The following is a 22,813-nucleotide window of genomic DNA, read 5'->3' as shown; positions in this document are numbered from 1 at the left end:
ATAGTAAAAATTAATCTTTTTCACTAAAAATATAAAATAATATTTTAAAAATTAATTTATATTGCATCTTAAAAAGTAAAAAAAAATCCATTTGAACAAATCATTTTTACATAATTATAAAATTTGAAATCTCCTAATTAATTTGAACCTTCGATCACTAATGTGATTGAGCCGCACCCACGTTTCTTTGACAAGTATTTCATTCTTGACACCAGAAGTCTCACACATATTCATTATTCAGCCACGTTTATTTGGCAAGTACTTCATTTTAGACACTAACATCTCATAAAAATAAAAATAAAAATAAAAATAAAAATAAAACATGTTTAACCATCAATAACATTAAAATAAAAAATCAACGATAAAACAACGAAAAAATTAGATCTTAATGAAAGTAATTATCATAACACAACAACTAATAAGAGTTTAGAGTAACCAAACACATTAAAACAAAACCAAAATTAACGCAAATTAATCAAAATCAAATTACAGAAAAACAGCTGCCGCAATTAAACTGATAAAAACTCCAAACAGAACACTTGATGAGCTCACATCCACTGCAATCGCCGCGGATGCCGCCGGCGCCGGAGATGGAGAAACAGATTCCGGTGGAGGAGTCGGGATTGTCACCGGAGAACTCGCCGGAGATGAAGATTTGCGGTGATTCGGCGACATGACAACTACTAGAAGCTTCTGACCTTTCTCACAGTTATCGTCTTTTCCACCGATGAAATAAAATGGGCCATTTCTTGTAAATCTCACTTTAGAATGGCCATCTTTTAAATGATGGATTGGGCTTGTTTTGTTACATTTTAAATAGTCATCATTGTCATGGACCATATAAACTGAATCATACCCTTTCTTGTACTTAAATACTGAAAAAAAAAACGAAATTTATATATACTGACAACGTAAAAGTATACCGCATAGTTACCTTAGTAAGCAATTTGGTTATATAATTGACCAGTAGTTAACTTAGTAAACATTTTAGTAATCTAATTATGTGTACTACTAAATTAACATAATTAAGAAATTGACCAGTAGTTACCTTAGTAAACATTTTGGTAATATAATTAAGTTTTTACCAAATTATCACTATCAAGAGAGATTTGACAAATAATTATCTAGTATAAGCTATTTTTACATGGCTGCATAAAATTTAAACTAAAAAAATATGTTTATCATACTTTTTTTTGGGAGGCGTTAAAAAATATTATGATGGTTTCGTTGCTTTGTATGTTTTTTTTTTTTGTTTTCCTATGTGACTCAATAACTTAAATTTTTTTTTTAGATCCGATCAAATAAAGAAAATATTTTTTTCCGTACTTTTCAAAAAATAAATTAAGAACTCTCTAACATAAAAGAAAATTGTGACGCAAAACTAAACTCTCGATAAATAAAAGAAAATTGAAGATACCCTTTATCTCATACTCGATCTCTTGATACAGAATTTAATGTTTTTGAAAAAATAAAAACACAAAAATATCACATGTCAATTTGAAGTGTTATGCATAGGGTGATCTAATCTATGATGTTTCTAGAACATAAAAAGTATAATGTTAATTTTGATGATTCACTTATATATATATGAAAAAGAAAAACGCATATATTAGCTGAAGTGATATATGATCTTGCTCTAGATTCACAGATTTAAATTTAAAATCAACGATGATAACGAAGAGGAAAACGGTTTACCTATAGTGTCATTGACTTGAAAGCGGTTCCTTCTGGCCCAATGGTCATAAGATTCAGACGGGTTTAAAACCCAACCTTCTTTACCACCAGCATAAAACGTATAGCCTTGAGACAGACATATAAAACTAAAAAAGAACGCAAAGAAAAAGCCAACAAATGAAAGAGAATCCATATGTGTATATGTAGATCCGAACTAAGAACAAAGAGAGAAATGAGAAAATTATTAAAATTGCAAAATGTGTTTGAGATGAAGAAAATAGAAAATTATGTGGGGTTTAAAAAGAGGAAAAAATAATTAACTTGCATTAATTATTTAGGAAGGTAAATGATATTACCGTTGGATTTATATGTAAGTATATGGAAAGTCTTAGCTGGGAATTTGTGTCTATTTTTATTTATCATGAATTACCTTAATTAATCAATCAATTGTTTGTTATTTTCCCATAAAAAAAAAACGTTTTCACACACCTGGCCTTTTAATATTTGAGATTTAAAATAAATTTTGATGACAAATATTTTCCTTGTTACCAAATGGGTTGTTTGACTAAGTTATTTCCAAATTATATTTCTAAGATTATAATCTTGAACTCTAATTTATCTCACCTGAAATGTGAGATAATATAAATTTAAGTTTAATCGAGTATTTACGATTTATAAATTTATATTTTATTTTGTTAAATATAAAATTATTCGAAGTATAAATTTAATTTCGAGACATCTATGAACTAAGCAACTGCTTAATATTATTAATTATAAATACATAATTATGGTTAATTCTTTTTTTGTCTAAAATGTATTACACTCGCAAGAAAGTAAAATCGCAAAAACTATCATTAGTAGAAATATTATTACTATATAGTAAAAGCTTTAATGCATTAGCTGTCCATTATTAGCAGGAGGAAAGGGGAGTGTTAAATTTCCGAGTTCGATTGAATTTAATAATTTTAATTTAAAATTTATATTAGTTTTAATTTTAGTTGAATATATACAAATTAATATTAGTTTAGAATGTAGTAACTTCACATTATGATTCTGCATTTTACCCTTATGAATGTCGTTGATATTCCACTTATTGAAATATTAAAGAAATTAAATAGGTTCGAAAAAATAGTATGATTAATTGTGAATTGAACACACTATTAGCTATAGTTAAATGATAAAGTATATTCTCCTTATTTATTTTTATTTGTCATGTTATTTTTAGAGTTAATTTAACTAATTTAAATTGAACTAAATTAATATAATATTTTTAAAAAATAAATATTCAAATAGTACAAGTTATAATTCTTTTCATAATAATATAATTTAATAAAATATATTTTATTAAAGTGATGATCAAAATCTACCTAGCTTGACTGTTAAAAAAATAAAATCTGACAAGTAAAGGTCAATAAAAAAAATACCAAATATACATGCAATGTATTGAATTGGATTGAAACTTAAATCTGCACCAAATGCAGTCAAATATTTTCAATTGTCTAACACTTGGTATTTTATTTTCATATGAAAATTGTGGAAATAAATTAATGAACTTTCAATTAAAATCTATGTAGAGATAAAAAATTACTAAGCTAGTTAAAATATTGAAAAATCTTTCAAGGTAAAAAGGGTTGACCAATGACCATAGTGTTTTCCACGTATACTTCCTCCGTCCGATATTGTTTGTCATTTACTTTTTAAAAGTCAATTTGACTAATTTTTAAAGTTAAATTAGATCACACTATTTTGATATTTTAAACAACAAAAATTAGATATTTTAAAACTATATGAAAAAATTCTATAAATTGCAATATTTTGCATATTAATATGATGAAAAAATATATCTTAAAATGTTAGTCAAAATTTTTATAATTTGACTCTAAAAATAGAAACTATGACAAACAATACCGGACGGAGGGAGTATGACTTATTTGTCCTTTAATTTATATTTATAATACAAATTAATTATAGGCCACTTATACCCTTCATTACATTTTGGAATCAAAAATACTCTTCTGTTATCCTAGGAGACCACAAATACCTTCAAGAGTTAACACTCCAATTTTTTAATGACGTGGCAAGCCATATGAGACTTATCCCTCCACCTAAGCGTTGCCAATTAAGATTCACTACAAAAGAATTCGATCTTTGTCGCCACAAAATTCCAAAATATTGCCACTAAAAGTTATGTGTGATTTTTAGTAGCAACTAAGGCTCCAACAACCATTTGTTAGTAAAACCTATTTTTTCAACAAAAAAAAATATAATAATTAATTTTCGATTGAAACCTAATTTTCTAAAATAAACAACTTGCAATATCAATATTGAAAACATCCAATATTATTACGAAAAATCATCAAAATTACTTCTAGATTCAAATCTCCTACTATATGATGCAACCTTGTACATTTTATACATTTACATATGACATATAAATAAAACATACAATGTCTTCAAACTCCAATTAAATCGATATTATTTTTTACTTTTTAAAAACAATGATTAAAAACCACAAAATTAGAATTTAATATTAAAAAGTTTTAGTGACGATTTTTTGGGCTTTTGTGGCGACTATTGTCGCTGCTAAAGATCTAGTTCTATTATAGTGTATCCTAGTTGACAACGCTTAGATGAAAGGATTAGTTCCACGTGGCTTGCTACGTCAATAAAAATTTGAGGTGTTAACTCTTGAGGGTATTTATGGTCTCTAGAATAACAACAAAGGCATTTTAATCCCAAAATGTAATGAAGGGTATAAGTGATCTATTTTTACATAGTTCAAAGATAATTTTGATTCTTTTTCGTTTATAATATAATATAATATATAAATAAATATATATGAATGATATTCATTTATTTAAATTTTACATCAACTATAAATAAACACTTAAACTTTAAATATATTGAATTGTAAAAGGTCGGAACAAAAATGAATATTAACTGTTTTCTCCGAAAAGACACTACACGAGAAATATAATTTGATTAACACTTTCACATTGAATGAATTAAAAGTGTATATTTTCTAATTTTTGTGATTCAATTTCTTCATCCTTATAGTATGTTTTTTTTTTTAAAAAAAATCCGTTCATTTTTTTATAACTTTTAATTTTTATTTTTTGATCGCATGTTTAAGACCACAAATTAAAAGGCATATTAATATTTTTCTAAAAAAATAATCTTTATAATATAATAATATACCTGTACAAAAATAGTAATATCAATATGATAACTAATGTACAAGAGGATAACCAAAACAACGTTTAATTATATCTAACTAACTTTTTATTCGAATTTGCCTCCATCATGTATTGGTAAGTTGAAGTTTTGTCATATTGTGTCTAATGAAGTTTCTCAAAATTTCTTCAATCTAATTCTACCTCCGCAAATCATACATAGCCAATGTCTCACACCTTTACATCGAAACATTCATACATTTCATCCGCAATTATTTGAATCTTACAAATAAATTTTATATTAAAATATAATCAGATAAATAAATTGAGACGGAAGCGTAGTGAGTAGGAGGGGTACAATAAAAGCCCTTCAATTTGAAAGAAAAAAAAAAACAGTTGGTCACAAAATTTCAAGATTTTCAATTTCCCATGTCTTTGAACACCTTCAAGGAGACGCTCAAGCCTTGTACTAATCAATCATTTTCACAATCTTCATCAACTTCTTACAATTTTGAGACCAAATCTGTAAACCCTAGAAAACCCCCAAAGTCTTCTTTGTCTCAGCAGCTTTTACGACTCGAAGATCACACTTCTCTGATTCAAAACAAACCCCAAACCCCCAAAAAGCAGAATCATTTTGATTTGAAGAGAAAATATGAAAAAACAGAGGAGGAAGAAGTGGAAGAAGAAGAAGAAGAAGAAAAGGGAATTGGGGTTGGGAAACCCAAGTTGGATCCTTTATTGTTAGATCAAGCAGGACCGTATGAGCCGTTGGTTCTGTCTTCATTGGAAGGAAAACCTCCTGTCCAGGTGATTTTTCGCTGACCCTTATCGTCAAAATTTAATTTTTATAACCATTTGTTTAACTATTTGTTCTGTTTCATTTACTTAAAGGCATAATGAAGCAGTATTGTTCATACATATCTAGGAAAGTTACTATTTTGATTCTACTTGGATAACTTATAAGAGGATGTGATGTTTGCTTATTGGTTGTATGTGAACATTCTGATGGTTTTGATTTATCTTAGGCATTGATTGAGACATTAGGATCGCGATAGCTCCCTAATTGGAATGTGATTGATAAGTTTTGCGTAAATAGGATAAAGGGAAAAGGGTTGTACAAAGTTTCAATGTTACACTCCGTTATAGTATTGGTACATAAATGCATGCCCCTACCGTCACAAAAATGGTTGAAATTTGCCTGTCCTCCGCTAAACCTCATCCATTTTAGCGGAACTGCCATAGGACATGCCAACTCACCACTGACCACACCAATGAGCTCACGTCTTCTATTTTTTCATCACCACCCAAAGTCAGTAACACCTTCATCCTATATACCATCACCACCAACATAGATTATTTACCCAAACAACAACATACACAATGTGATTGCCCAGACCTTACCCCTACCTTGTGTGAGGTAGAGAGGTTGTTTCCGGTAGACCGTAGGCTCAGCAGATTTGAATTATCTACCCATCTTTCATTTATGTATAACTTCAATTATGAAATTGAATCTAATGTATATTTGTTTTTTGTTTTTTTTGTGTTGGTCTATGAGTAGCTGAAACTTTTCTATATATCAATATATTGTGTGTCCTTTGAGACTTTTTTTAATTGATGATGTATGAATCTGTTAATGATTAAGTGGATGATAATTTTGCAAGAAATTTTAGTCAATTTAGTTTATTCATCTACTATAATTTCTACCTCCATTTGACAGGAAGATTATATTGAATATTTTCATATTGATCCATCTTTTTTTAAAAAAAGAAGAGATATTAGAATAGAATATTTTGAAACTCATATACTAATAACTATAGAAATATATAACTTTAGACAGCGGATTTAGAGGGTAAAATCTACAATTGATCGGCGAAAGGGCATCAGCTGCAAGAGTAATTATAAATTAAACAAATAAAATGAAGAACACAAAAATGGAAGGAGAGAAAGAGCGGTGGGAGATTTAATTGATAGTTCAAGTCCATGATCTGTTAATTTTCATTTCTAAGGAAATGAAAGACGGGTAAATCATTTATGCTGACAGTGATGGAATATAGGATGATGGTGTAGGTGTCTTTGGGTGGTGGTGGAAGAAGAAGGGTCAGTGTGGTGGGTTAGGATGCCATGTGGTATGGATGGGGTTAACAGAGGAAAATAAAATGACAAAAGCACTCTTAAAATTTTAGTAGAATTACAGTTCGGAAGTATTTTTCCAAAGAAAAGGAGAAATGATGAATATAGAATGAAAAGAAATTTAGGGGTTTTATTTTGGAAAAGATATTTTGAGAATTAAAAAAATATATTAAGGATAATATAGTAAAAGTCTAGGTCAAACTAAAAATGCTTATAAGCTGAAAAACCGTAAGTTGGGGGTGACCAACTTGGCCTTTGCTGATTTTGGCTTATAAGCATTTTAAATGTTTATCAAACGCGTAGATAAGATAAATGATGCTCATAAGTCAATTTAACCAGCTTATAAGTTTATCCAAACACCCTTGTAGTTGTAGTCACGTTTGTTACCTGGTGAAATAAATTCAAACTTGCTTCTTTGTCAAGGTTATGATGTGTAACAATGATTGAGTACTTATGTCGCAATTTCCTTTATTTCTTTTTCAGGTTCCAGCATCTATAAACTGTAGGCTTTTGGAGCATCAACGAGAAGGAGTGAAATTTTTGTATAGCTTGTATCAGAATAATCACGGAGGAGTTCTTGGAGATGATATGTGAGTTTTATTTGTGCATTTTCTTCTTGGTTGTTATGGTGGAGATGATATTTTTTAATGCTAATATAGTATGTCGTCTTTTAAATTTTTAATTGTGTGATTATAATGTCTCTTATTCTTCCCCCCACCTTTTTCTTATTTTTTATGTGTGCATGAATCTGGAGCAGGGGACTTGGTAAGACCATCCAAAGCATCGCATTCTTAGCTGCTGTATATGGCAAGGATGGGGATTTACCTGAATCATCAGTTTCGAAGGAACGCCAAAGAACAATGGGACCTGTACTAATAGTTTGTCCCTCTTCTTTGATCAACAACTGGGAAAATGAGTTTTCCAAGTGGGCAACATTTAGTGTTTGTATTTATCACGGGCCAAACCGTGATCTAATGATTGACAAACTAGAAGCACGTGGAGTGGAGATACTTATAACCAGTTTTGATACATACAGAATCCATGGAAGAATTTTATCAGATATTGAATGGGAGATTGTGATTATTGATGAGGCACATCGACTTAAGAATGAGAAATCAAAACTGTACGAGGCATGTTTAGCAATAAAGACCCCAAAACGTTATGGTCTCACAGGAACAATAATGCAGAATAGATTAATGGAATTGTTCAATCTGTTTGACTGGGTCATACCTGGTTGCTTGGGGACACGTGACCACTTCCGAGAGTTTTACGAGGAGCCCCTTAAACATGGACAGAGATCAAGTGCTCCAGATAGATTTGTTCGAGTTGCTGGTGAGCGTAAACAACACTTAGTATCAGTTCTGCGCAAATATTTGTTAAGAAGGACAAAAGAGGAAACTATTGGACATCTCATGTTAGGGAAGGAAGATAATGTTGTTTTTTGTGCGATGAGCGAACTGCAAAAACGGGTTTATCAGAGAATGCTACTGTTGCCTGATGTACAATGCCTTATCAATAAGGATGTGCCTTGCAGCTGTGGAAGCCCTCTCAAGCAAGTCGAATGTTGCAGGCGGACTGCTTCAGATGGTGTCATCTGGCCTTACCTTCACAGGGACAATCCAGATGGTTGTGATCACTGCCCTTTTTGCCTTGTTCTTCCATGTCTTGTCAAGCTCCAGCAGGTTATCCCTAAAGAATTTCTCTTGGTTATCTGTTGATCACTCGTACAATGATTCCATGATGGTTAATGATGTAGGAAAAGTAATCTCAATGTAATTCTGTAGTTATTGCACTAGAGATAAGTTACCGGATGCAATATGAGTCATCCGATATAGAGAAGGAAAAAACTGAATATCTAGAAACTCTCAGTTTTAGGTGACGCATCAATGGAGTAATTAACCAATGTTGTTTCAACTTCCCAACTTGAACGTTAAATGTGTGATCCTTCTTTTTTGGTCTCTGTATTCAGATTTTTAATCTCACTTTATTTTTGTCAAAAGAAAATTATTAAAACAACAGAAAAGAAGACTCGAGGAAAATGGGTGCAAACTTTGGAGACCAGAGTTCAAATCCCAGCAGAGACAAAAAACATTAGGGGTGATCTTTTCTTATTCCCCTAAGCATTCGTGGACAGAGTTACCCAGTGCTTGTGCTGGTAGGAGATAAGAGGGTACTCGCTGGAATAGTTGAGGTGCTCGTAAGCTTACTTGGACACCGTTATCATCAGGAAAGGATAAAGGGACGAAGAAGGCTAAGGAAAAATTCTTGAAACTTAAAGAGGAAGACCTCTTACCACCTTAGAGGCTTAGAGCTGCCCTTAGTATGAAGCTCACTGGCGTGGCATGTCTCTATTAGTCTGGCAATTTTATTAGACCAATCAATTCTTACTCCTATGCTCGCACTTTTAGCCTTTCAAGCGCATTGAGACTTCTCTTACAGTACTTTTGACTTACCATGTGACATGACTGACACACGAATAATGCATCACATGTTACCTTCAAACATAATGATTGTTGGTTGTCTGGTGGAGTATGGAGTGGGCGTCACTTGTTTATTTCATTTAACTTTCTAGTTATTTGCAGAATTGTTACCCCTTCAATCCTACATCTTAGTTTCTTTTGAAGTTATTTTTCATCCCTCTCTTGCATAATTTTGTATCCTCACTTTTTGGATCTCTCCAAGCAGATAAGCAACCATTTGGAGCTTATCAAGCCTAATCCAAGGGATGATCCAGATAAACAAAGAAGAGATGCAGAATTTGCTGCTGCTGTATTTGGTGAGGATGTTGACTTGGTTGGAGGGAATACTCAAAATAAGAGCTTCTTGGGCTTAAGTAATGTTGAACATTGCGGGAAAATGAGAGCATTGGAGAAACTAATGTCCTCTTGGGTTTCACAAAGTGACAAGATTCTTCTTTTCAGCTATTCTGTAAGGTGCGACGTCAGTATTTAAGTTCTTTTGACCTTTTGAACTCCTAATATATGTGAATGTTGCAGAAAGCTAGGTGCTTGGCTAACAATATGATTTTTTCTTTCTTTTGTGATCGAGATTTAAGAAGTCCAATTATTTTGTAGTTTAATACATTGACTCCGTTCTTTTTGTCGTTGTCATCAGTAATGATAATCATACACTCATCTTTTATGGTGATATTTTAACTACTCCATTGATTCCTCTTCTCTATTATTGTCTGTCACGTGTTATTAATTCAAAAGACTGCATGAGTAACATGTTTTTTCTGCTTTATTTGGATATTAGACCAACGGTGGTTTTGTTCTTTCAGATATGTCAAATCAATCCAATGATGGGCTAACTGAGTCTAAGAATTTTTTTTGATAGTCTAATGGCTATCTCCTTGAAGATAGTACTTGTAACCAATTGAAAGATGAAACCTCTCCAAGTTAAAGTTTTTAGCCTTACAATTTCATTTGATATTTCTTAATATAGGGATTACTTTATTTTCCTCTCTTTTTTTGATAATGGTGGTGTTTGGACCAGCTTGTGCGCACCTTGACTGTTTCACTAGGTACAGGCTACTCCCGCCAACATAAGTATCAGATAACTCTACCCATCAAAACTTAGGCAGATGGGAAGAAAGCACGTAGTCTTTTTGGTCTCCGTTGGGCTTTGAACCCTAATCTCCAAGATTTGCAGTCCACTTGATTGACCACTAAATGACACCCTTGGGTGCACTTCCTTTTCCTTTTCTTTCAAGATTATTAAGCTGCGTTTATCTCTATCTGATCCTGTCCAGTTTCATTGTCTAATTATTTAAAAGTTGCTGTTTGATTTTGCTACTCCTAACCCCATCTTGGATTAAAAGTACTCCAACATCACAAAAAAATTTCCTCTTAGATCTCTGGTAGTCGTGCACTCTTGTGACGACCTGAGGGCTGTAAATGATTTTAATGAGGAACCTCATCCTATTTTTCTTTTTCATATAAGTAAGATCCCATCCTCGGTTCACCAGATTTTTTTCTCTATTTCTCTTGTTTTTGCAACTCTGTTCCAATGGAATCTGGAAACAGCAAGACTCAGCCAAAGAGAAGCTTTGTGCTTATAAAATATACCTGTTGTATTTATTGCAAAGACTTTCAGACATACCATTCTTTCCTTAGTCCAAATTTTCCCTTTTTTAACATAATAATTTTGTCCTGAGCAGGATGCTGGACATACTTGAGAAATTTATTATACGCAAAGGCTATGGTTTTTCAAGACTTGATGGGTCCACCCCAACTGGCCTCCGCCAGTCTCTAGTTGATGACTTCAACTCCAGTCCAAGCAAACAGGTAGATATTAGTAAATAATCAATCAATCAGCTCTTCGACCCAAAGTTAGTTGGGGTTGGCTATATTATCTGCTTTTGTATCCAATTTTTCTCTATTTAGGCCCAGTTCTCTTTATTTATGTGGAATAGAAAATTGGAAATTCAATTTTAGAACACAATCGAACTTAACCCCTCTTTATCATTTCTGTATTTGATATCCTTCTCGTCTTAGGTATTCCTATTATCAACAAAAGCTGGTGGCCTTGGCCTTAACCTTGTTAGCGCGAATCGTGTAGTGATATTTGATCCAAACTGGAATCCTGCCCACGATCTGCAGGCCCAGGACAGGTCATTTCGATTTGGACAGAAGCGGCATGTTATTGTTTTCCGCCTACTTGCTGCTGGTTCTCTTGAAGAACTTGTCTACACTCGTCAGGTCTACAAACAGCAGTTATCAAACATTGCTGTCTCTGGAAATATGGAAAAACGCTATTTCGAGGGAGTTCAGGTTGAAAGTCACTTTTCTGTATTTGCTTTGTAGGACCTAAGTGTCAAGTTTGTGTCATTCTTCCAGCTGGAAATGGTTACTTATTCATGCTGCAACTTTCAGGATAGCAAGGAATTTCAAGGGGAGCTATTTGGAATATGCAATCTTTTCAGAGACTTATCTGACAAGCTCTTCACAAGTAATATCATTGAATTGCATGAAAAGAACAGAAAAAAAGATGATGGAACTCACTCAAAGGAGGACTTCAATGTACGTGGGATGTATTTTGTTCCTGAGAAAGAAATAACTACAGCTTCTTTTGAGGGAGCTGAAAGCAGTAAACGTAAAGAAGAGGAGTGCACAGCAGTTGCTCCAGCGCTTGAAGACCTTGGTGAGTCCATTTCTTATTGGTTTCTGATAAATGATAATTGCTTTAAAGGTCCTTTATTGGAAGTAACGGGAAAGAAAAGAACGGTGACTACTGACTATGTAGGCACCCAAAGTAAAAATTCTCTCAAAAGAAAAGGAGTGTCAACATTGTTCTAACTTAAATATTGATCACCCTGAAAGGAAAGAACTAAATACAGCTTCCTCTGTCCTTAATCATACAACAAACTTTCTTTATATCATTCCTTTTCCATACAAGAAGTTTTTTACTTTTCAACCTTCACTTTTTTTTAAACTATTACTGATATATAATACTAGTCAAATTAACATTTTAAGCTTCATGCCTAGTCAAAATCTGCTGCTAAATACACAAAGGGGTAAGTACACAACTGGAAGATGGAAATAGTAGATCATCCCTCCTGATCCCGTGCTACACTCTCTCCTGTCCATCGATCTCCTTCCTCTTAGTAAAGCTAAGTGATTCTTTAACAAATTTGATATTTTTAGTTCTTTTTGTGATTGGATAAGACACAGGGAAAGGGAAAGGTATTCCTGAAAGGTTGAACCCTGCATTTCTAGAATGCAGAGTAGTTGTTCTATCGCTTCATTACTACTCGCCTCTGACGAATTTGGTTATTTGATAAGATGGAACATGAGGATGGATATAATTCTCTTAAAAATCTGCTTTATTGTTGTACCTTAAAACTTCACTCATCTGTTAAGTCATTGACAATCTATTGTCTTTTTTTTTTCCGTAACTTCTCTTTTTTGGCAGAAATACTGAAGTTGTAGTATACAGAAATACAATGATGTTTTATTTTTATTGCTCAATTTCATTTGATCCTTTTGATGTGTAGGTATTGTATATGCTCATCGGTATGAAGACATTGTTAACCTCGGACCAGCAAAGATCAAAGAGAAGAAAGAACAGACCATGCATTTAGATTACCCTCCGCGCCAGCCAAAGGCTTCAACTGCTGGGAAGAAGAAATTAGACACCATAACTGGGAAGAAGAACGCAGGAACTGTCAATCCTATAACGATCCGTAAAAAGAACCAGTACAGCCTCCTTGCTCGTTCCATGGGTATGGAAGAAGTTCAGTTTAGCAAATGGCTCTTATCTGCAACACCAGCAGAGCGCGAAAAAGTACTTAAAGACTATCGTAAGAGAAAGGAGAAGATTCCTAATGGTTGAAACTTTCTTTTCCTTTCTCATTGACTTGTAACTTTGTAACATTTAGTCTGTACAGGTGCCTCTTTTACATATAATTTTTTTCCAAAAATGTGTACAGGAAAGCTTAATAGTTTGTATCTTCATTCATTCTAGCCAAATAGCCAGAGCACTAGATCAATGTTATGAGTGAAAATTGTATTTGTGAACAAACAATTAGCACTCTCAACAGAGTATAGATTGTTTTGGAATATAATCAGTTCCCTTTGCAATTCTACTTTCTCTACATCTTGAAGCTGAGCTGACAATCTACTAATTGCAGCTACTTTCTCTGCATCTTGAACCTTGATACTGGCTTCGAGCTGCGACTGACAGATTGCACCTTCGAATTAACATCACTATTGTGTTCTACGATACTACCAGTAAAAGCCTGCAGAGCATATTGTCAGATCATATATCCCCTTCTTAATCGATCAAATAATATTATAATCATGCTTGAACATACCTTACTGCTGTCGAATTGTGGTTCAGAGGGACGAGCCTCAGCCTGTAATAAAGCAGTTAGATATATTTCTTTAGTTCTGAACTCTGGAATGATGCAATGCAGCAAAACATGCATGGAACCGTGTTATTATGATGTAGATAATAGTACAGCAAGACATGTATGGAACAAAGTAGGTAAGAACAAAGAATCGTACTTTGGTCTCCGCTATAACAGGAGCCTTAACATCCTCTTCCGCTTGAGGTTCCACGGGAGCATTCTCAGTCAAATTGAACTTTCCATAAGCTAGATTCTCAGGTAAGCAGTTTTCTGGTACAATGCAATCTTTTAAGAGAAACAGAAGTTAAAGAAAAAAGGAACTAGCAAATTGAATAATCCTCAGGAAAAGCAAAATTGAGAAAGAACTGGTAATTTATCAACCATGACAAAAAACAAAGAAAGCTGCAAGCGTCCTCTGAATGATTTGATTTTCCATGAAAACAACACATTTTGATAACTAAAGATAGGAAGTGAAAGGAAAGGTCGATGCTGCCTCTAATTCCATCTTCCTCGAAGCTGAATTAAAAAAAAATACTGAACAAAGCACCAGAAACCGTCTTCAGTAAGTAAATACTACCAGAAATTCAGAAGAGTAGACCCCACACACAAGTTTGACAAAAAGTAGAAATTTCTACATAGAAGAATGACGTCAAAGATAAAGCACCAGCATTGGGTACCTTATCTGCTCAAAGTAGTTGAGAGACTAACTAAAATTCCAAGTGGATAGTTGTTTTGGGTTGATCAGTTATTTATAGTTCATGCACAAGCAACTTCAAGAAGGTTCTGAATTACCCTAAATTGAATCTCTCCGTCTGGGTAGTTGCTTTGGAATGATGAAATCGATTAACATAACACTATACAAGTAATTTCAGAAATTCAATAGGCAAGTGGCAAATGGAGTGTATATAGTTCACAATTCTTTCTTCTGGGGACAAGGCTTACCTTTAGATGTTGCTTTTGAACCTTCAACCTGCACATAAAAATTTCAAATAGATTAGTTGAAAAAATAACAAACAAATTCATAGATTGTTGGGAAAATAACTTGAGAACCAAGCATATCCCTTCCCAGTATATGGTAGAATGAGAAAAGATGCAAGTCAAGAATACACATCTTAGGTAGAAGGGAAGGGTTACTCACATGCCAGTGATCAGGAAACTTTTCAGTGGACTGAAATCTTGAAGATTTACCTCTTTCCTCGAGCTTGCCAAAGTTATGCATCAAGCCACACGTCAATGCAATTTAGCAAAAATTACAGAAGCATAAATTTTGTGTATTCCAAGAGTCGAACTTTCAATTTAGGTTCAACAACATGCAACTAACCTCTAAACTTTTCATTTCTTCTTCTAAGATAACATGACCTGGGCTGACATCCGAGTCATCACTACCTATCTCTTCTTGATTGGCATGTTCAGCTTCTTCTTCTTCCTTTTCGAGTTCAGCGAGTCGGGAAAATATGCGATCATATTCCTCATCTTTAACATGAGATACATCTTCAGCTTGAGAAGAAATAGGAAGCTTGGGTTCCACAATACCTGAGTTTCAAGCAGTTTAGATAGTTTAGTGAATGAAATAAGCTGCAATTTAGAGCAATTAAGTGATGCTTGGTTACAAGTAGAACCACAAATCAAAACGATCAAAAAAAGAAAAAAATAGAATCACAAATCAAAGAACCACCAAAGACTAGTGATTTTGCTGAAGGTAAAACTCTCATCACAACACTGGAAGATTACTTCAGAAAGCCATCTTCACAACACAGGGAGTAGAAATGCTCTCTCGTCCCTCCATCCATGTGTGCAGTATATATGAAAAAAGCATCCCCATGGTTACACTTAAGATATTGGTCCATGAAATGACAGTAGAAAGCTTGACGCCTTAGTTGCTTTTCACATGTGGAAAGAAACTATAAAAGCTACCTTTAACACACCAATAGTCGATATAAAATCAGTCAGACGCATTAGAAACTCTGCTTCTGTCCCTAACAATATCTAGAAGGATGGAAATAATTAAACTAAGTGGATGATGATTAACTTGTCAATGTTAAATGAACTCAATAAAGATAGTCCAAATAACAAGTGGTGGTTTAGATTTTCAAGTTTCTACAGGCCTTAGGAACTTATATTATGTTTGACAATATGGGTCTTGTATTAAAAACACGTTTTCAATATTTTACAGTTCTATCATTACTCCCACTTGAGCACAATAAAAATTCTAAAACATGCCAAACATTTTGCTCGCTTTCAAGACTGAGATTTGAACAATGTTTTCTCCATTAAAATTTAGGATCCATCAAAACACCAACCTTATATAAGTTAGCCGTGTAACAACTAACAATCAAAAACCATGCGTCAACTTACAACAAACAATCAAAAAGCATGCATCAACTTCTTCGGAGAGGTTCTTTTCCATAGCAACATAAAAACAGAAAATTATCCAATACAATAACATACACAATACCTCTCATAGATGAGCCTATAACTTCAATTAGATATATTACAAACTTTATAGCAATAACATTCTGATAAGAGGCAAAGACAGAATTTGAAGCTTATGGGCTTAGAATTTGAGTCTTTTTGAGCTACTTGGTTCTAAATCAATAATTTGTAGATAAATTTCATAAGACAAATATAGGGTTTGAACAAAAAAGGATTGGGTTCCGCCGAATCCGCTTCCTACACTCTAGTTCCGCCCCTGATTCTGATAGTGGGAACATTCAAAGATGCTTTCTGCTAATAAAAAAAAAATTATAACTAGCAGAGTGATAACATCAACATTAATTCAACTATTATATGTAAGACATAAACCAGTAACAGGTGTAACATGCCTATCATAGATGCCTCTTTAGGAGAAGTTTCCTCAACATAGTCTTCTCTTATCTCCACAAGACCCTCCTGCCAAAGATTGATTGGAATCATCAAATTGATATAACTATCTGAACTACAGAAACTAAAAACGAATATGCACAAACAAAAAGAAAAATTACTCCCTCTAACCCAATTTTAGTGTCTTAGTTTGACCAAGCACGGAGTTTAAGAAATAAAGGGAGACTTTTGAATCTTGTGATCATAAATCAAACATGTTTGTAGTACTTTAAAGCTTGTGATCTTGAACTTGCCATGTAGAATGTTGGAATTGGAGAACTTACTAAATTTAGAAAGGACATTCTTTTTGGGACAGATAAAATAGGAAAGCAAGACATTTAAATTGGGACGAAGGGAGTAATACAATAAATCAAACCGTGAACATCCCAACTATCAACTAATGCTTACAGTGCACACATACATTCATATGACAAGCAAACCAGTGAGAAGTATCTATCAAAAAATTCACACCAAAAATAGGCAAGCCAATATCAAGTCGTCTCAACCTAACTCAAGTTTTTGCATTTCTCGAATTTAAGTCCCAACACACTCTCATGTCATATCAGCAAATAAGTTTCTGGATCACTTGAAACACTGTAGTTCTATTATCATTACCTGCTGCATCCAAATAAGCTTTCTAGCACTTCTTAACACGGCAGTTATATTATATCATATTAGTAACTCAAACACTTAGGAAAGCAATACCATGTCAAAATGTTCAAGCACCATACGATAGAACCAACAAGCATACCGCTGCCTCAGAAGCTGTAGCATCAAAAAATGAGGCCTCAGCCTTAAGGTCTTGCATTAAAGCCTTTACAGACTCCACTTGGACCTCCAATGCCTTCCCTCTTCTGTTCAGTATCCCAACTGTTTGCTTCGCTGTCCTCTCAGCATAATAACCCTCTCCTAGAAGAACCTGCATACATGACAGAGAAGTACAAAATTATATTCAAGAAGTTGTTACTAGCTAAGGAATCTAAGAGTGAAATTTCAGGTATTTGTCAGTAAAAATAAAAGATGAAGCGTATTTTCATAATTAACAAAAGACCACTTGCTAATTAGCCAGACAAAATAGCAAGTTAAATATTAGGTTTTAAACTTAGAAATGATTGTCTAAACAGCAGAGACTTAGACTTATCAAATAGATGCAAAAAAACTAATGTAGAATTCAGGAAAGAAGAAATGAAGCATATTCCATGATTTGGCAAAGAAGATCCTACCACTATCAGATGCCTCGTTGGAGAACAATAACCTTTCCAGTTTTACTGATATATTAATCAATAAACCATCCGATTGGACAGTTTTGAAGAAATGGTTCATTTTGATCAAGGAAGAGAACCAGCAACAGATCAACGACAGCTCATTCCCAAACTAGTTGGGTTGACTATACCGATTCCACTCTACTCATTCTGCTCTACTTAGGTCATTAAGAGGATTCATCATAGTGATACTATTCTTATAACAGTCATCAACTTATCACAATTCTCCTCCCTTATTTGGGCTTGCGACAAGAAATACTTTTCAGATAACAGGAGTTTGATCAAGGAAGAGCTTCTGACAGGGAAAAAAAAGTTTCCATTTAATCCAGAAAGAAAGACAAAAGCTTTATGCAGGAAGGCCAAAATTTTGTGCATTTAGCATCATGCACAATCAACAGATAAGTCTTGCACTCAGTGGCTTAGCCACATACAATGGAGGGGATTCATCGGAAAGCTTTACTGCCTAAATAAGGTAAAAAGGATTTTTTAAACATATACAAAATTTTGAATCCCCTCAACAGGTTCAACTCCCAAGTGTGACATTTTTGAATCCCCTCATCAGAACTCTGATTCCTCCACTCTTATTGCACCTCAAGTATCGCTTGTTAGTAATGTCTTTCGTACTCTCATATTACTTCATTCTTCTATTTATTTTTTTTGGCAATAAAATGTGAATATTACCATACAACCAAACCAACTCAACAATCTTTACAATCTACGAGCATCTAGTGATCTGAATTCCTTTCTAGGAAGATCATTCAGTTTCAATCTAGACCTCCATCGCACTTACTAAAACAATACAAAACATCAAACAAAACCTATATTAATTATAAATTCTCTGTAACAAAACTTGACACCTTCTTGCTTTTCGTGATCCTGTGACCATGCTCACCCTTTCTCTAATTTCCTTTTGAATCTGTGACGTTATATACCTTGTGTCTACATTCAAACCCCTGTACACTCTCCAGTTCCTTGCTTGCCAGGCATAATAAATCAAGGCTCCATATAATGCAGCTGCTAGTTCCTTGCGAAATTGTCTCCATTGTCTATTCTTGATCCATCGCATACAATCCTCTACCTTTTTTTCTGGGATTGGAATGCCAGCCCATCTACTCAACGATCCCTGAACCTCAACGATCCAAGTGCAATCTACAAAAAGATGTTGTTGGTTCTCTATCGTAGCCAGTGCACACAAGCAGCAATTAGTATCTCCTACATCTGGAAACTATAGCCTCATCATCCTCTCCTTTGTAAGAAGCTTATTCTGGTATGCTACCCACATGATCACCCTTTGTCTAGGTAGCATAATAGAATTCCAGATTAGATCTGCTTCCCTTAGTCTAGTCAAAGGACCCAATATATCAATATAGCTGCTAGACACCGAGTAGATACCATTATTCGTTAATCTATATATGCCTCTTCTGTACCAATTTACCATTTTCTCCTTCAAGCCATTCAATTTTCTCCAGTACCAGCTACTATCCTGAGGTGGGCAATGATCCCAAATATTCCTACATGTTTTCATATATATCTCATGCACCCATTTTACCCATAACATGTCCTTTGTTACCAGTTGCCATAAAAGTTTCCCAATGGATGCTACATTCCAGTTTTCACATCCTTTAATGTTCAAACCACCAAACTTCTTAGGCGTACAAACTCTTGCCCAAGCAACCAAGGAGACTTTCCTATGACCTTCAGATTTCCCCCATAGATAATCTCTACATTTTCTATCAATCTCTTTGATTACACTTTGTGGAAGAATGAAGACAGCCCCCCAAAAGTTGTAAATGGAAAATAAAACAGCATTGATAACCTGTAGTCTACCAGCATAAGATAGTTGTTTCGCATATCCATTGCTTATTCTGCTTGTTATCTTGTCCACTAGTTGATGGCAATCCAATTTGCTCCATTTCTTTGAGGATAAAGGCAATCCTAAATATCTGATAGGTAGGGATCCTTTAGTGAATCCAGTACTGTCAATAATCTTCTGTTGAAGTACCTCTCCAACCCCTGCTAGATAAATGCTAGACTTCTCCTGATTCGCCACCAGCCCTGTTACATCACTAAAATGATTAATTGCCTCCATGATTTTGTTAATGGAAATTAGATCCCCTTTGCAAAATAGCATCAAATCATCAGCAAATATTAAGTGAGTGAGTTTTGTTGCCTTGCACATAGGATGAAATTGGAACTCAGGCTGTACATTCATTCTGTGAAGGACCCTTGTTAAGTATTCCATGACAAGCACAAACTACAAAGAGTAAGGGGGGCATTGGATCTCCTTGTCTAAGTCCCCTTCTCCCTTCAAAGTAACCATGTCCTTCACCATTTACTTTGATAGTGTATTTCGTTGAAGTCACACACTTCATAACCAGATTGACAAAAGGTAAGGGAAAACCATAGCCTATCAGGGCTTCTTCTAAAAATTCCCAACTTACCATATCATACGCTTTCTTGAGGTCTATCTTCATTAAGCATCTAGGAGTTGTTTTCCTACTATAATGTCTTAGTAGGTCCTGACAGATCAATAAATTGTGAATAAGAGACCTCCCTTCTACAAAAGCACCTTGATTCTCCGACACTATCATTGGTAGTACGTCTCTTAACCTTTGACATATCACTTTTGAGATGCATTTGTATAGAACATTACAGCAAGCTATAGGTCTGTATTGGCTTGCAAACTGAGAATGTTCTACCTTTGGAATTAGAACAAACATAGTTGCGTTTATCTGATTAAGGAGTTGCCCATTCGCTAAGAATTCAAGTATAGCAGTAGTTACCTCCCCACCTACAATTTTTCATGATGATTTGAAAAAACCACTCCCAAATCCATCTGGACCAGGGCTCTTATTTATATCAATGCTGAACATGGCTACTTCTATCTCTTTTGCTGTGTAGGGCCTTAGAATTTGTAGTTGTTGACTTGTAATCAGGACACAACCTCCCCTTAGAATGTTCTTTTCTCCACTATTTTTTATATATTTTCTACACTAATGTACTTCCCTTTCTTACTGATTTGATACTATTTACTTGATCAGAGATCAATCGGAAACAATGTCTCTACCTTAACAACCTTCCCAAGATAGGGGCAAGGCTCCATACACATCACTCTCCAGACTCCACTTATGGGATTACACACTAGGTATATTTTGTTTTTGTTTGCTGAAACGACACAAGGAAAAAGGCTCATACTATTGAAATTGCTTACAACAAAGACCTAATATAATCCCACAAAGTGGATTCTGGGGAGAGCAGTACGCGAACCTTATCCCTACCTCAAAAGGTAGAGACATAATTTGTGATAGACCCCCGGCTCAACGGAAAAATAGTGACAGTCCAGAAGAAAAAAAAAGTAATAGAAGTACAAGAAATAGTAAATAGTAACAAAAACAGCAGACAGTAACTATAACAAAATAATATGATTATCATAGTACAAAAAACAACAAGTACTAACAGAAATCGAAACTGAGCAATACTACAACTACTACTACTGAAATAGCTTAACAAATAAATTACCAGAAATTCATTGGTGTGAATCAATCGACCAGGAAAAAAGGCAGCTTTACCAAACGGAACCTGAAAATTTGCAAAAACGCGAACACATTAATCGCCTAGACATACAACAAGCATATAACACTTTACTATCCATTCAAAGGGAAAAAGGTACAGTAAACAAAAATTCACCATGATATCATGATGGAGCTCATCGGGAAGTCGCTGAACAAGCCTAATAAGAGTATTATTGTCGGCGGCAAAATCTCGGAGCTGGTCCAGCTGCTTCTGCCGCTCCGATATAATTTCCTCCACACGCTTTGCTGCTTTCTGTGCTTCTTCCACCGGAAACAGTGAAGATAGTGATGTCACCGTTCCCTTCACTGATTCTGCCATGACTTCACTTGCCGGCAAACACCGGCGGCAACAAAATCCTCTTACCGGCCTGTGTTTCGCGCGGCGAAAAAAAATTAGGGTGACTTTCAAATTTCTTTTTTGGAAAATTAGTTTACATAAAATAATTTTGGGGAAATATGTAAAAAAAAATAAAATTGCTGAAGAGATATATTTTACGCAAAAGGTATAATATACCTCTCAAATTATCTTTTATAGTTGAAATACTTCTTTAATAGTTGAAATACTCTATATTTTAAAATAATTCATATATATTCCTAGCGTTATACAAGTAAACATGTATATCGTTATCGTTATAAAAAGAGCTTATATACACTCTTTATCTAACAAAGGTAAAAAAATAAAGTTTTGAATTTTATTTTTTCTTTTTTTTAAAAAAACATATACATATATATATATCCTTTTAACAAATATTTAAATTTTTTCATACATAAATTATATTTTGACTTCTTTGATTTATTATTTGAGTTTTTTTTCCTATCATTCTTTGGCTTAAAAAAAAAAGAAGAGAAAATACATAAATAAAAAAAAATTATACTTGGTAGCACAACTTACTTCAATACTTAAACAAAACGGACATTTGAATATCCCCTTAATATTTTTGAAAGTGAATTAAATACAACTCTGAGAATAGAATACCACTCTCACCTGACACATTATAACCATTAGAGATGTACACGACCGGGTTGGTTCGGATTTTTCAAAATATCAAACCAAACCATTTGTGTAAAAATTTTAAATTTATAAACCAAACCAAACTAATAAAATTCAAAAAAAATTGGATTTTTCAACCTCGGGTTGGTTCGGATTTTTCAAATACCAAATCAAACATTTTGCCGAACTTTTAAAATTATAAATCAAACCAAACTAATAAATTTCGGATTTTTCTAGATTTTTGGATTTTTTCAGTAAAGTCGCATACAAACATATAATTAGTTTATGCTCCAAATATT

The 22,813-nt window shown here is 33.9% G+C and overlaps 3 protein-coding genes across 5 annotated transcripts; 1 reads left to right on the top strand and 2 right to left on the bottom strand.

Annotated features, from left to right (window-relative positions):
- Positions 1–362: 362 nt before the first annotated feature.
- LOC107025548 (early nodulin-like protein 1) lies at positions 363–1,917 on the bottom strand. Its single transcript, XM_015226332.2, has 2 exons — positions 1,696–1,917; positions 363–875 (listed from the first exon to the last, which is right to left on the bottom strand). The coding sequence occupies exons 1-2, from the start codon at positions 1,865–1,867 to the stop codon at positions 487–489; spliced, it is 561 nt and encodes a 186-aa protein (XP_015081818.1). The 5' UTR covers positions 1,868–1,917; the 3' UTR covers positions 363–486.
- A 3,303-nt stretch (positions 1,918–5,220) lies between these two features.
- Positions 5,221–13,561, top strand: LOC107026250 (switch 2). 2 transcript variants are annotated; one of them, XM_027918383.1, is made up of 8 exons: positions 5,221–5,657; positions 7,464–7,570; positions 7,738–8,662; positions 9,666–9,913; positions 11,140–11,266; positions 11,582–11,752; positions 11,855–12,122; positions 12,976–13,561. In XM_027918383.1, the coding sequence occupies exons 1-8, from the start codon at positions 5,277–5,279 to the stop codon at positions 13,311–13,313; spliced, it is 2,565 nt and encodes an 854-aa protein (XP_027774184.1). In that variant the 5' UTR covers positions 5,221–5,276; the 3' UTR covers positions 13,314–13,561. The 2 variants fall into 2 exon arrangements, with proteins under 2 accessions (XP_027774184.1, XP_015082640.1); XM_015227154.2 differs by having other exon boundaries at positions 11,477–11,752.
- Positions 13,404–21,980, bottom strand: LOC107026251 (RNA polymerase II subunit 5-mediating protein homolog). Of its 2 annotated transcripts, none has more exons than XM_015227155.2 (10): positions 21,639–21,980; positions 21,471–21,530; positions 17,441–17,608; positions 16,653–16,719; positions 15,152–15,363; positions 14,969–15,031; positions 14,773–14,800; positions 13,988–14,115; positions 13,795–13,836; positions 13,404–13,719 (listed from the first exon to the last, which is right to left on the bottom strand). In XM_015227155.2, the coding sequence occupies exons 1-10, from the start codon at positions 21,840–21,842 to the stop codon at positions 13,612–13,614; spliced, it is 1,080 nt and encodes a 359-aa protein (XP_015082641.1). In that variant the 5' UTR covers positions 21,843–21,980; the 3' UTR covers positions 13,404–13,611. The 2 variants fall into 2 exon arrangements, with proteins under 2 accessions (XP_015082641.1, XP_015082642.1); XM_015227156.2 differs by having other exon boundaries at positions 13,988–14,100; positions 21,639–21,979.
- Positions 21,981–22,813: the final 833 nt, after the last annotated feature.

This window comes from Solanum pennellii, chromosome 7, assembly GCF_001406875.1.
Source record: "Solanum pennellii chromosome 7, SPENNV200".
In the NCBI taxonomy this organism is placed as follows: domain Eukaryota; kingdom Viridiplantae; phylum Streptophyta; class Magnoliopsida; order Solanales; family Solanaceae; genus Solanum; species Solanum pennellii.
The sequence above is the reverse complement of the archived record's forward strand: the minus strand, read 5'-3'. Positions and strand labels throughout refer to the sequence as shown.

What these genes read in the sequence shown, in the direction of transcription:
- LOC107025548 (XM_015226332.2), bottom strand. Translation starts at nt 1,867, where the DNA reads ATGGATTCTCTTTCATTTGTTGGCTTTTTCTTTGCGTTCTTTTTTAGT. An exon ending in TCAAGTCAATGACACTATAG is followed by an intron (nt 876 to 1,695) that starts GTAAACCGTTTT and finishes TTTTTTTTTCAG; the next exon opens with TATTTAAGTACAAGAAAGGG.
- LOC107026250 (XM_015227154.2), top strand. Translation starts at nt 5,277, where the DNA reads ATGTCTTTGAACACCTTCAAGGAGACGCTCAAGCCTTGTACTAATCAA. An exon ending in GGAGTTCTTGGAGATGATAT is followed by an intron (nt 7,571 to 7,737) that starts GTGAGTTTTATT and finishes AATCTGGAGCAG; the next exon opens with GGGACTTGGTAAGACCATCC. An exon ending in TCCAGCGCTTGAAGACCTTG is followed by an intron (nt 12,123 to 12,975) that starts GTGAGTCCATTT and finishes TTTGATGTGTAG; the next exon opens with GTATTGTATATGCTCATCGG.
- LOC107026251 (XM_015227155.2), bottom strand. Translation starts at nt 21,842, where the DNA reads ATGGCAGAATCAGTGAAGGGAACGGTGACATCACTATCTTCACTGTTT. An exon ending in TTCACACCAATGAATTTCTG is followed by an intron (nt 17,609 to 21,470) that starts GTAATTTATTTG and finishes TCATGTATGCAG; the next exon opens with GTTCTTCTAGGAGAGGGTTA. An exon ending in TAAAGAGGCATCTATGATAG is followed by an intron (nt 15,364 to 16,652) that starts GCATGTTACACC and finishes CTTGAAACTCAG; the next exon opens with GTATTGTGGAACCCAAGCTT.